The sequence below is a fragment of the Argentina anserina genome, chromosome 3 (genome assembly GCF_933775445.1).
Source record: "Argentina anserina chromosome 3, drPotAnse1.1, whole genome shotgun sequence".
NCBI lineage: Eukaryota > Viridiplantae > Streptophyta > Magnoliopsida > Rosales > Rosaceae > Argentina > Argentina anserina.
In genome coordinates this window covers 30,564,759-30,578,864 of record NC_065874.1, presented here as the reverse complement: position 1 = coordinate 30,578,864, position 14,106 = coordinate 30,564,759, and the positions used below count along the sequence as shown (strand labels likewise).

At 37.5% G+C, this 14,106-nt stretch overlaps 2 protein-coding genes across 2 annotated transcripts; one reads left to right on the top strand and one right to left on the bottom strand.

Annotated features, from left to right (window-relative positions):
- Positions 1–956: 956 nt before the first annotated feature.
- LOC126787465 (protein FAR1-RELATED SEQUENCE 5-like) lies at positions 957–2,045 on the bottom strand. The gene has a single exon (XM_050513348.1). It carries the CDS (start codon positions 2,043–2,045, stop codon positions 957–959), a length of 1,089 nt encoding a protein of 362 aa, XP_050369305.1.
- Positions 2,046–11,131: 9,086 nt separating this feature from the next.
- LOC126788943 (E3 ubiquitin-protein ligase AIRP2-like) lies at positions 11,132–14,088 on the top strand. Its single transcript, XM_050514975.1, has 5 exons — positions 11,132–11,389; positions 12,007–12,157; positions 12,512–12,578; positions 12,725–12,959; positions 13,733–14,088. Exons 1-5 carry the CDS (start codon positions 11,325–11,327, stop codon positions 13,941–13,943), a joined length of 729 nt encoding a protein of 242 aa, XP_050370932.1. The 5' UTR covers positions 11,132–11,324; the 3' UTR covers positions 13,944–14,088.
- The last annotated feature ends 18 nt before the right edge of the window (positions 14,089–14,106 follow it).

The window sequence follows — 14,106 nt, the reverse complement described above, 5'->3', positions numbered from 1 at the left end:
TCCTTCCATTAGAAGTTTCCCTCTTCTTTAACCCCTTTACATTCACCACATTACCATCTGAATTGAGTATTTGTGTAGTAGGAGTTGATTGAGTTGCATTCACCACATTACCATTTTCATTGAGTACTTATGTAGTAGGACTTGATTGAGTTGGATTCACTACATGACTATTTGCATTGGTATCCATTTCAGACCTTAGCAAATCTTCAATTTCTTTTGCTACCTTCTCTGCATTAGTGATGGCTAATATGTATGCTTTTTCATTTTCAGAAGCTCTGCTTGATATCTGAGTGTAGGTGGAGCATAAAGACCTGTATCTAGAGGCTTGTTGCAACTTAGGGTCTGTTTGAATTTCCCTCCCATTCATGTCTTGAACACTTTCATCTCTAGCTTCTTTGGTCCATCTTTTCATGATATAATGCTTAGGAATTTCTTTAATTTGCATAACTTCTCGAAGGACCTTGATAATGTGTCTACATACAACCCCTTTCATCTCAAACAATTTGCAACTACAAGATAATACATCATCATTGTCTCTCTTCACTTGGCGTTCCCTACAATAACCATCTCTGATCACTGTATATGTCTTTACACCATGAGTGTCAACACAACTTATGATAGAAGCTTCTAAGGATGATTCAAAATGACATTGAAACTCTTCAAATATAAGTGTAGTCTAGACTTTCCTAGCTTCAGCTAGCATTTTGACATTCATTTTCAGAATAGACAACCTGAAGCACAATTGAAATTCTGATATGGACTCCTTGTACCTTTTGTCAGCAACCATCTCTCTCAAAGTGTGTAAAAAATTCTGACAAATTATGGTCAGATTCTAAATATCTTTTCAAGACAGCGTTGAAACTTTCACTCAATTGAGTGCTTCGTATTCCAGCAGACCATACCCGCTTCACATAGGGAAATCCCCATTTTTCTCTTAGATCATATATGCCACTCAACTAAGTATTATCACGTGCACCATATTCATCAACCATTGCATCCCAAGCTGATATAAATTCATCTTCATCTTCAATATTCTCCATAAACCTTGACAAAATACATGTGATTCCACCCTTGTCTGTCAAAAAACTCGCTCCATGCTTTATAGCATTTTGCATCATATGCCATTTGCAAAGCCTATGATAGGTATGAGGCATAACTTGTGGAAGAGCCTTGGCCATTGCAGCGCATTGATCTGTGAACATTATTTTTGGAGCCTTTCCCGACATTGCCTTCAAAAAAGTCTCAAACAACCATATAAATGACTCAGTTGTTTCATCATACATAAGAGCTGCACCAAATATAATAGTCTCACGGTGATGATTGAATCCAACAAAGATAGTGAGAGGTCGATTACATTTATTAATCTTGTATGTTGTATCAAAGCTAACAACATCCCCAAATTGGCCATAATCAAGGATCATTTTAGCATCTGCCCAAAATATGTTTGTTAAATACTCCTCATTGTCGAATTGCAGAGCATGGTAGAATGAAGGATTTTCTAATGCCTGATCTTCGAAATATTTATTAATATATCCAGCTTCTCCATACTTCAAGCTTCTTTGCCTCCTTGTTCTCAGGTAATTTTTTAAATCTATCATTGTATAACCAAGAGCAGCTCTTCCACCTGCCTGCTTACCCATCAACTCATACAGGGATGCGACATCAACTCCGGAATCATGTACCAAGTCTATTTCAATGCTTTGAGACTCTTGTATGTTTTGCTGTGAAGGTAGCATGTGAGAACATTCTTCTGCAAAATTGTGCTCTTTAACAAAATTGGTAACATATAACTTATTAATCTTCATGTTCATTTTAATATGAAGTTCTGCCTTACAATATGTTCTTGTCTCTGCTCTAGGTTTTCTAGACATGAAATCCCTCTTATCTTTGCCACGAATGCCTTTCTTACAGCAAACAAGTACCGTTGAAGTGAGTTCATTTGTTTTTTTATTCTTACTATAACTCTGCCTCCTAATGCTAAACCCTTCTTTTCCTCCATATCTATTATAGAAGTCAGAGGCTGCTTGTTCAATATCAAACTCCATTCCTATTCTAGGTTTCCAATTTAATCCCAAATCAGAATCTCTACATTGATGTCTGTTGTACCAAAAGGATTATCCATCTATTGACAAAAAAAAATTATCCATCTGCAACCAAACAAGCACAACCAAAACAGAGAACATGCACAACCAATGCAATAAATTGATCACCCCATATCAATATATTAGACAACATATACTATTCTACAAGAATAGATGGAATCATGAATGAAGGAAATGCATAAGTCAAACTCTCAAGCACGGGTCTATATATGAAATCAAAATTTTGAGAATAAAAGAAAATCAATGGGTAGTATACTGACCTGTTGCAATGGGCAACAAAATCTTATAGGAAAGTGAGATTGAAGATCCGATCAAGCTTCCTCCTTCAAACAATTTAACTATTGTGTTCGGGTTTGTGGAACCATAGATTTGATGTCAAATTCACTACTGGAAGCAAGATGGGATTGTGGTTTAATTGAATGAGGTTGTATTTTCTGTGTTTACTTCATCAAAAGCGCCCAACACCATAAAAAGAGAAACAGCGGGAAAACAAAATAACCCCGCGCCAATAGTCGATTTCAGTTCTGAAGGTTATAGAAAACCTACGATCGTTTTATGTCATCAGATTTCATGTGGACACGTGTCGTGATCTTAGAAAAAGCTTAGATAGGTTAGTTTGGAAATAGGTTAGGAGAGGATCCCGATCCGAAAGTTAGAGGCACCTCCCTATCTCACGTACCATTCTCCCTTCAACCCAAACTAATCATAAATCTAATAGGTTACAATTGAGTTCCTAATATATTTATTGGCAAAAATGCCAATTTGCCCACCATAATTGTCAGTTTGCACTTCGAATTTGTATTCGAATCAATTTATCTCCTCAACTTGGTAAAAATTATCGATTTGCAGCCAATCCGTTAAATTTAATATTTTCCATCCAATTTTAAGTCACATGTCATGCATTTGAGAGACAGTAGTGTCATTATATATCTATTGATATTTAATAGTGAAATAAATTAATAAAATTACTTAAGAGGAACATTTGCTACTATGTTTTTTTGTTTTTTTTCGAAACATGTTTTTGATTTATATATTTATTATTTTACGTGATATGGTATGTTAAAAGATATTAGAAAAATATAAACAAATACATAGAAAATTAAAAATAAATGTGTACACATAAATGAGTGGGTATGTTGAATATATATAATTTGAAGTAGAGTTAAGTATGTAGAAAAAAGATATAAATAAATAATTTGATTAAAAATAATAATCTTTTTCAGGATGAAATAATTGTATATTATTAAATGAAATGGGGGCAGATATATAGACATTATAAAACCACAATCTCGTACGATTTGAAGTCTTAATATATTACGGAGATGCTAATCTATCTCCTAACATGAAACTTATTAGGCTAAGACACACATAAGGGTAGAATAGTAATTCTCCCGGAACACTCCCCCTTGTGTCGCATGCCTAGGTTGCATGGTGCACACATCGTTGCCTCGGTAAAAACCTTGTCAAGCAAAATAAAAACATCTTGGGTAAAAACAAAAGCTTGATCGAAGGGAAAAAGAGCACAACGCACCATCTATATTTGATAGTATCATGTGAGGTAGACTCCCCCTGAAGTCTACGAAACAACTCCCCCTGATTAGTATCATAATCATGGAGTACAAAGAACAACGTATACAACGTTCATTATATGTTTCTCAAACGTAGGCTAATGATTAATCATTAATCTAGCCACACATCCTTAGATCATACATGCTATACTTATCCAAACTTAGATCTTAGGAAACAAGATTGCATAACAACTCAAAACAAGAGTTTGCAATGAAAATCAGATTCTCGGATATAATGACTTTCATTCACTTAAATGGCCATAACTTCTTCGTCAAAATAGGTATCAGCGAACCGTAAAAAATGTTCTAGAAAGTAGACACCCGTGAATTTCCAGTGACATAAGGTTCAAAACCAAATTTGATCGGAGCAGTTCACAGTGCTCTGTCGAAATTGACTGACTTGCAAATTTCCGGACAGAACTGTCCTATTTTTCTAAAATGGCCATAACTCACTCAATATGATAGCTATGAACAAATGGTTGGTGTCCTTGGAAAGTAGACACACAGACCTTTCCAACGGTACTAATTTCACCATATTTCATCAAGGGATATGTCTTGTATGTCTTGTTGAAGTTGACCTATGAAACTGGATAAATTCTAATTTGTCACATTCAATGTGTCTTTCGCAACAAAAATGAGGGAATGGATCAATGAAGGACTGATTTTGGTCTGAAGCAGAACCGTACATATCTGTTACGCTACCAGTGTCGAGTGCTACACCAAGGCGTACGTTAATGTTGCTGGAGCTGCTGGCGGCGTTGGTGTGGATAAGATTTGTGTTGGTTCACTAAGTATAGAACTAAACCCATGTCAAAGGAGCAATGCAAGTCCAATGACGATGCATAGGCGCAGAGTTAATCACGTCATAATAAAAGCAATAGTGTTCCAACAACACTTACATATATGAATCTATAGCTCATTGAATCTCTTCATCATCTTTACTTAGACGGAATAGAGAATCAAGAATTAGCTTTCATATGAACACATATGGGTATGAGTTCTTGCAATCGATTGTACTACGTTCTCTCGAACATCGCATTCTGATTACATAAGCTCTCCGTGGTCTGGAGGCATTTAAATTCCCTCGGGCACTCTCATATATGCATCAAGATCCCTTTACAGATATTCTATGACCAGTATCATATGCTGCAAATCAGTTTTCATGGACACTACTACTGATCAAGTAACGGAAAGCAATTATGTCAATAACGAGAGAATATATCTCATCGTAGTCAATACTAGGAGAATGAGACAATCTTTGCGCCATAAATCCTCCATATATCACATGACTTCATCTTTCTCATTACACTTCTGAACAACGACCAACATAACAAGTCTAGTTTAGCATGTATTGATTCATTCCACTTCGGTCAAGTTGCTCATCGTTGATGCTTTATAACGGAATAAGAGCATAAGCGAATACATCATCAATCATGGGAGATTAATCCATTAAACACACGTGCGCGATGTATACGATCAATTCGTGAGATTTCTATTCTTCTCTAACATCAACAAAATAAGTTTGTAGCGTCCCACAGAAACTTAGTTGATACACGTGTTTAGAGAATATCTCTTGATGCTGGGTGGAATACTTTTGCCTACGCACATCGCTTGTTTCTGGTTTTGATTTCAGAGAATAATAGTCTCCCCCTCATCTAGGTAGGAGTCAAGACCGAAGCTATGACCCTTACTAGTCCATCTTTGCGTTTGCCGCCCTTATTTTGTAGTGCAATACCACGGGCGCCGACAACACTATAGCGTACGATGGTGCAATCGCCGGCTTCCTTCCCACTGTCAGGGATGGTACCAACGGTGCTATGACCAGGTCATACGAAATTCTCCCATATTATGAGAGTTTCAACCTTACTGGCACATCACAGCATTTATGTGCGATATCGTCACTTTCGTAATATCGGTAAAGTCATTGAGCATCGAATCTTTGACTTTTTGGAGGTAGATAATGCGTTGCACATTTGCTCACTTTGAGTAATTCGTGATCTTAATGAGACATAGTGCCACACCACGTCAATTCCTAGCGTTAAAACCGGAATGGGAGCATTTCATATCTCCCCCTAACGACGGGAAGTATGTCTCATCAAAGTGACCGTCTGCTAATATCGCAGGATAGAGATCAACGGTTGTAGATTGGAAATAGCGGACAAGTGTTGGTGATTCATAAATCATAACCAACCAGAATACTTAATCGTTTCCAAGTAGACCCATTGCGATAACTACAATAGAGGCACATAAACAACTTTAACCAAATAGGCGTTTTAATGAAAAGAACATTGGGATCGTATCCAGTAACCATTTGGTACGCACTAAACGCTTGGCAAGTTGTGGGTTTAAAACGAAGAAGTGTCGCTGCATGCAACATCATTACATATCCCCATACGAAAATCGGCAGGTTAGTACCCATAACCAAGTCCCAGCTCTGCTAGATCGTGCAGTGAATGAACATGAGGAATAATATGTTCAACGACGATTCCAATAGACATGCAAAACGAAATCATCAAAGTCGTGGAGGTGAACTCTCCAACGGTATCCAATCAAATAGATTTGAGAGGATGGGAAGGGTGGTGAGCCCTTAGTATGATGATCTAGCTAAAAACTTAGCAAATGCAGTGTTCCTTATGGAAAAACAAAGCGACGTGTGACCAACGCGTCAATGCTCTTAACCTATACCATAAACATATCGAAAAATGTCCGCATTCGGTTGGATATGGTCCACTAATGTCACCTTAAATACTTTGTAAGAATGAAATGTTCTCAGTTAGAGCCTTAGTAAATAAGGACTTCCTTGAAATCTAGCAAGATAACAAGCTTTGCAAAATGAGCGATGGGCATCAGAGATTCTTATGGAGGCATCAGAAAACACGGGAGGCATCACAAGCTCCTGTGAAGGAGGGGATGCCGCCACCGATGGCCTGAATGCCATGGAGCCGCTGAATGGGGCAGGCTCAGCCTCACCGTGCATGGCACAGATAGGCATAGCCTCACCGTGTGGAGCACGGGTGAGGTGATCCTCCAATCGCTTCGTGAACATGAAAAATAGATGATTATGTGAATTTCAAAGAACTCAAATCATCATATCTTGTTCAAAATGACCAAAAAATGATCATGTCAAAACGAGGAGACAACAAAACCGAACCCATGATTCAAAGAATCTTGAGTTAAATAAAGTTATTGCTGCAGGCAAGCAAAGCTATGTCCACAGGCTAATAAAGCTACTGTCTAAGCTTGAAAAAGCTAATGTCAATGAAATCTGACAGATTTATTCCTCTCAATTCTTAACACAAATATCAAGATGAAAATTCGTCATTGGCATGTAGGGCCTTTGAAAACCTAGCAAGGCACGAAGATATAAAACACAATCTCCGCACGAGATCCGTAAAACAACTACCTGCGCCGTAGGACAGTGTGGGTGGTTACGCAATTAGCAAGACACTCGATTTCATGGCGGGACATGCTCAAAATAAAATTAAGAGAGTCAACGACGCGGTAAACTTTTGTAGACAATACGCCGTAGGATATTGTAAGAGGGGGGATTGAAACAAATGTGCAATCCCATCGAGTGTATCACATGGCAATAGAACTACATTCTTCAACTTAAGAGTTGGAAAAACATGGTATTGGAGCAGTTGAATACCAAAAAATTAGGGTGGAAAACCATCAATTTGGTGCGGGTGGTCACCAATAATAATAAAATCGTTTGAACTATGAAACGACTTGGAGAAAACTAGAAAATTAACCGGAAAACCATGTCAAAATAACTCAAAACCGGGTGAAATTTGGACGGGAAAATGTGGTAGTAAAAACTGCGGCAAATACGCCTGAAAAATAACGAAAAACGACGAAAAAATCGTCGAAAACTCGCCGGAACCGGTGGCAATCGGAGCTGGCCGGCAAGGAGGCCGGGGCTGCTGTCCGACAGGGGACGCCGACAAGAACTGGATGGTGGCGCCGGAAACGCCGGCAAGTGGCCATAAGGCGGCCAAAACGCCGGAAAACGTTCCGGAAATGTCGGAACAGTAACTCGGAAAAACAATGTCAATTTTGACGTTCCGAGGTCCGTTTTCCAAATTTCAAGGTCCAAAATCACAATGTAGTGTTATTGGGGTCTCATGTAACCCAAAAGCGGCCAATTTAAAAACCACGCGAGTTGCAAATGTTGATCATTCATGCTAAGTCAAGACAAATAAAATTCTCACGAGATCATCTTGTAAACAAGGAATACGAGAAATTTTGTTAAATATGCCAATATTTAATACAACACAAACAAGCTCCCAATTCCAATAGACGACTTAAGCTAAAGTCGAGCAAGAATCATGGCAATGCCAACGTCATACTTGAAAAATAGTAAGCAGAAAACATAGTCAAAATAGATTGACTAATCAAAAGTCCATAGCAACAAAATCTTGCATATTGGATCGAGCGGAGCCGTAGCCTGAGGCTAAAAAATGTGCTTAATTGAGAATGGAAGAATGTTACGTTTCCATCTCCAAAATTCCCTCAAGAAATAGATACAGGTGCAAAAATGTCATGTGTTTCTCGAATGTGGAGTACGGTTCAAGGTCAACTATGGTAATACAACGCCATAGATGTTTATTGAATCATTTTAAGTGTGTCCCATAGAATGTGTTATTTTTGGGATCTTTTGTAAGCAAATAGTGTTGCATCAGAGTAATGAATCAACTCAAATAAATGAGTACGTAGACCTTGGGATTATCGTTTATAGACATAAGTTTAAGAAAACTCAAACATTCAAATAATAGTTGCGATGACGATGCATCCATGAGAAAAACGAAGGTTGTATTGGTTTCGAATAATCGAAATATTCAAGTATGTAACCGAAATTAGAAGGGTTGTGATGTATATGGTCATAAAATAATCGATGCATATCAACGATTCTCATGATCGCACCCAAAATAACGGTGTACTCAGACAACCACACGAAATCGATTTCTTCCCTTTAAATAATAACGTGACTCCCCCAGGACCGTCACACGAAAAACGTCGACCAAGAGGGGAATCATATCCCTCTTTGGTCTCATCAGAGTTATAAGAATGCCGGAAAAGAGACATGAAAAAGCTTAATAGCGCTCGATAATTTATATATATATGTTCAAAAATGGGAACGTTTATGAAAAATTTACCTTTGAAGGTTTGTAGAAGACGAGAGTAGCTTCTCTTGAGCGAAGACTTTGTTTATGAAGGTCGTGTTTCTTGCGTGAATATGTGGGGGAAGCAATTTTGAATGCTTTGATTCGGAGACTTGCGGGGCTGGATGCAGGGGGGGTTGCAGGGCTGACAGAGGCTGCAGGGGGCTGCAGGAACGGTGGGCAGGGGTTGTGCCGACGAGGAGCGCTGACGGGGAGATGCCGGATGTCAGAGGCTAAGGCGGCCGGCTGTGGAGAAGAAAAATTAATTCTAGGGCTATAAAAGTTCAGGATTTTAAGGCAAAGTTCATAGACTCTCGTGATATAAACCAAACTTTGTCCCTCCCTTAAAACGCTTCATGTTAATATTGGAGTTAGAAGGATGTATAGTCGATAGACGAAGGTACCAAACAAGCACCCTATTGTCTTACCTCTTGGATTCACAATTCTATAGGAGGATGCAGTTTTTTTGTTTATTTTGAGAAGAAAAAAAAATCAGATATAGGGGTCATAATTGGAAAATTGAGGGAAAAATATGAAAGAGGAGGTACAGAAAGTAAATGGGAGTTACAACTAGAATCACCCGACAATTGTAATCAAACTTTTTAGCATGAGAAGTATTCACTCTGCTCTAGAACTTCTAGTCACTCTGTGCTTCACCATAATTGAACAATAATGCGGTCATATTCCCCAGCAGCTTAGCAACAACAAAATTAGGAATTGAAACTGGATATTGACTTTTCATTTGATTTCCTTTATTATGGTTAGGTATTTTGATTCCCTTTGCCTGAGGTTGGCACATACTAATTTACTGTCTGCCACCCTTTGAATTAAGACCTGATTCAAAAACCTTATTCTTATCCCAACTTTCTTTACCTATGAATATATGATGAGGACAGAATATATTTATATAGCTTTTCTTTAATCTGTTCTGTCCAATTGTGAATTGTGGCATAAATAAATAATATCAATATCTATCCAATTATTCTAGATGGGGCAGCACGGACTACTAGTAATTGCATATCCAGCCTTATCCAAAACCCAGCTGTTTGTTAACTATTATTGAACCAATCGCAGGTTAAGGAACTTTCTGTCCTAATTTGAATATCATACTGTATTAAGATATTCCATGCAGGTCAATTATCCAAAATAGAAAATACTTAAATGGCATCTGTACTGGACCTCTAGGCCAAAATTTTATTTTCTGGTCCTGTAATTTAGATCACTTTGCATAATTGTTCCCCTAATTTCAGTGTTTGACAACCTTTTGAAAGTGATGTACTTATAATTGCCTTGAATGACAATGTTGTGGTGAAGTTAGACGCTAAATGATTCTCGCTTTCTTAAATTTATTAGCTCTATGTAGTTATATGTATTCATTGTCGGATCCAAGATTCACAACTCGGGGAGATTTGAATTTTTTCTTCAACGGCCGAAGTGATAAAAATTTATAACTAATAAAATATTCAACTATAATATATTAATAGTAGCAATTCATTCAAAATTATCATAAGTTAGTTAATTGCAAAAGAAAATTTTTGAAATTAATCAAAGACCTTAATCAAACTAAATGCATAATGAAAATAAAATAAATTAATTACATGTTAAAGAAATGGAAAAATAACACACAAATATGCATTTGTTAAAATTTGATCTTGGGTGAGTTTGATATTACTAAAACTTCAAAACCAAACATGTAAAACTACACCGTATGAATATTCTTGGAAGGACCCCCAATGCCCTAAATCTGCCCATGTATGTATCGATTATGGATACAGGTTCAAGAAGCTAAATTTCGGCTTAGACAACAGACTATCCCAAAGCATCGGTCGTGGAATTAGCCACCATCAGGAACCAAAAACTAAAGATTTTGGAAAGGTCGGACATAATCCCAATATGAGTAAGAGGTCAAAATGAGCGTAGTCAAAACTCAAAACGAAGAGAGCAAAGCTGAAAATAGTATATATCTTAGGGACTAGAAAACACAAATTGTCCTTTCTTTTTCTGCAAAACTTGGTGCCGCTCTTTCCGTCAACTGGTTTTGGCTCCTCTACTAGGTTTCAGAGTAAGTTACTCAAGTCACCAATGAAAACCCTCCACGTTAGGCAATCAGTTTATGTAGTTACAAATGGCAGGTTTCCATTTGGTCTCTGTACAGAGAAGGAAATCCTTGAGAAACAGGGGATAAATCCCATCACCACAATGGGGTCATTGGGTAGGTGATAAGAGGAAAAAAAATAAAAATCCAAAAGCCCAGTTTGGTTTTTTTGACTTTTTCCCCTTTAAGAAGTGGAGACACTAGTGCACTGTGTTTTGGGCTCAGCTCTCTTCTTCTTCTTCTTCTGTCAAATTCTGGTGCGGTTTTGGAAAAAAAGAGAAAAGAGGATGAAGATTGCAACTTTGTTCTAGGGTTTCTTCTAGCCATTACAAAAGTTTTTAGCTTGTTTGGGTTTTTGGTGGATGGGAGTAATTTTCCGGAGAAAAAACCCGGCCACATGGGAAAATCGTACAAGGACTCTCTTAAGGCGCTTGAAGCTGATATACAACACGCCAATACTCTGTAAGTCTCCCCCTTTTGATTCGAATATGGAGTTCTTGCTCTGTTTTTGTGAAGTTAGTTTGGGAAAGTTTTGTGCTTTTTTTATGAGAAATTATTGAGGCTTTGAAGTTATGGGTGTTTGGGATCATGTAGTTTGTTCCGACCCAGAAAAGATAAGGGGTCAAGGATGAGTTGAGTTGTGGGGAGAGAGATTCTTCTGTTTGGGAAAACAGAATAACTGAAAGTTGTGGTTAATGTTATGATTCTTGATGAGGTTCTATTGAGAACTGTTGAATGCTTCTGTTTGTTTGTGATTGTGTATCAAATAGAATGGTGTTTGAGGACTCATATGCAAAGAGGGTATTGAATTTTCTTAATTTGGCAGATAAAGATGGCCTCGTTGGTTTTTTATGCAATTTGCAGAGGCCCCATCTCATGCTTTTAATCAATTGACATAAAATTCAGTATTAGTCATCACAATTGAAGAATCTGTTGTATGAGACATTTTGATTTTTACTTTGTATTGGTGCTCTGGGGCTCTGGGCTTTGTTCACCGTGTGTGGTTCATTTAGGACTTTTGATAGATGATAGTTGGTGATGTTATTAATCAAATGCTGTGCTTGCTTCTGGTTTTTCAGGGCTTTAGATTATCCAAGGGAGAAAGATGGAGCACGACTTCAGATGAGACTATCCTACAGTCCGGTGGCTAATTTGTTTCTCTTTCTTGTTCAATGGACGGATTGCCAGCTTGCTGGGGCCCTTGGCTTGCTTAGGATTCTTATTTATGTGGTATGGCCCCTTATCTAATTGAATTTTATAGATTATCTGAAGTTCTGAACACTTTCCTTACTTCTTTTTGTGTTCTGCTGTCCATCTAATTAATGAGAGGATGGAGGTGAAGATGAAAGACATGTTAACTAGTTATAGAATATGTTTTAATATCAAAATCATCATCCTTTTCATCTTCTTCCCCTCTTAAAAGTGTTCACAAACGAGCTTCAATTCTATTGGGCATGTTTCATGGTCTTGATTCTTGAAGTCCAATTTTCAATCCTTTATCTGTGTATGTTTTTAAGGTACCATGTCTGTTAGATATTAATTTTTGACATTTGATTTGGTTGTGGCAATGTGGTGGATTGGCAGACTTATCCAGATGGAAAGACCACCATGTCGATTTATGAAAGGAGGGCCAGCATTAAAGAATTTTATGGTGAGCTAGGTTCAATGTGGATAACTTTACTAATGTAGTAATTTTTACCCTAGTGCTTAATATTGTAGATTTGGATGTCCTCTGTACTATATGAAATTTGTAATTCTTGATGTGTTGTGCTCACATATTTTTCCATTCACGGACAGGGGTGATATTTCCTTCTTTATTGCAACTTCAGAAGGGCATCACAGATTTGGAGGACAGGAAACAAAAAGAGGTTTGTACAGTCAGGTTCAGAAGGAAGGATGAGTTGGAGAGAGGAAAACTGTCTGAAATTGACATAGAAAGAGAAGAAGAGTGTGGAATTTGCATGGAGGTGAACAACAAAGTTGTGTTGCCTAACTGCAGTCATTCATTGTGTTTGAAGTGTTATCGTGACTGGTAAGCTTTTTGGCCACTTTTTCTTTTGGTTTTCTCTGTAGTTTCAATCATATTTTTGTCAAAGTGCTTGGTCCATCCAATTTGCATAATACGGGAGCTGAACTTGGACGTCGAATGTTTAATAAAATTAGCAATTTTATATTCTATCACCTTATTTTATGGGCTATTGGGCTAGTGATACTTTTTTGTCTTCATTTCGGTCAAAAGATCATATAGAAAGCTGACTATATAGAGTACATAGTGGATTCCATACTGTAATGCTTATCTTTTTTTTAGTTTTTGGCTGTCCTTAACTTCTGGTTTGGATTGCTTGTCATTCTGCACATCTATCAGAGATCACTCATATGCATTTCTCTTTGTCAACTTATTCCCCAGTTATGAGTGAGGTTTTACCTTGTCTGTCATGCAACTAAGTGGCAAACCTCAAATTTCATGGATTTCTGACTGGAAAATTGTAAAACAAAGTGAGTCAAGATCTTTACGGTATTTTAGTTCTAGGATTTCTTAAAAATCATGATTTGGGGATTGGAATGTTCTGGTGTGAAAATGAGAGAACATCTAAAACTATTTGGTGAGTCATCGATTTTGGGTGGAATTCTTTAAGTTTGGACTGTTTTTGTGTGGGCAGAAAGTTTCTGGGTTGGTTTTGAGTTGGAAAAGCATATATAATATTATTGTATGTTTTTTTTTTCAGTTTTCATAGCATTATAATTAGTATTTTCCATTCCTGTTATATACCACAATGGAACCTAAAAGTCTTCTGCTTGCCTCAGGCGTGGGAGGTCTCAGTCTTGCCCCTTCTGTCGTGATAGTCTTAAAAGGATAAACTCAGGCGATCTTTGGATTTACATAGAAAAGTCTGATGCAATCAATCTATCAACAATATTAAGAGAAGACCGCAAGAGACTATTTATGTACATCGATAAGTTGCCTCTTGTTGTTCCAGATCCTACATATCTTCCCTATGATTCGCATGTCAGGTGAGGCTAACCGACAGCATATGGAACTGTCTGTATATATCGAACCTGGCTGTGATTATAACATGAAACTTTTGAATTGTAAAGGAACATGGTCATAGTTTTGATTGGCCTCAAAAGTGGGTTTCAAGTATAAGATTATGGTTTCTGTATATTAGTGCATTTCCCAT

Bases quoted from the DNA above. Each gene is read 5' to 3' on its own strand.
- LOC126787465 (XM_050513348.1), bottom strand. From the start codon at position 2,045: ATGGAGTTTGATATTGAACAAGCAGCCTCTGACTTCTATAATAGATAT.
- LOC126788943 (XM_050514975.1), top strand. From the start codon at position 11,325: ATGGGAAAATCGTACAAGGACTCTCTTAAGGCGCTTGAAGCTGATATA. The intron at 11,390-12,006 runs GTAAGTCTCCCC...CTGGTTTTTCAG, and splicing joins ATACAACACGCCAATACTCT to GGCTTTAGATTATCCAAGGG. The intron at 12,579-12,724 runs GTGAGCTAGGTT...ATTCACGGACAG, and splicing joins CAGCATTAAAGAATTTTATG to GGGTGATATTTCCTTCTTTA.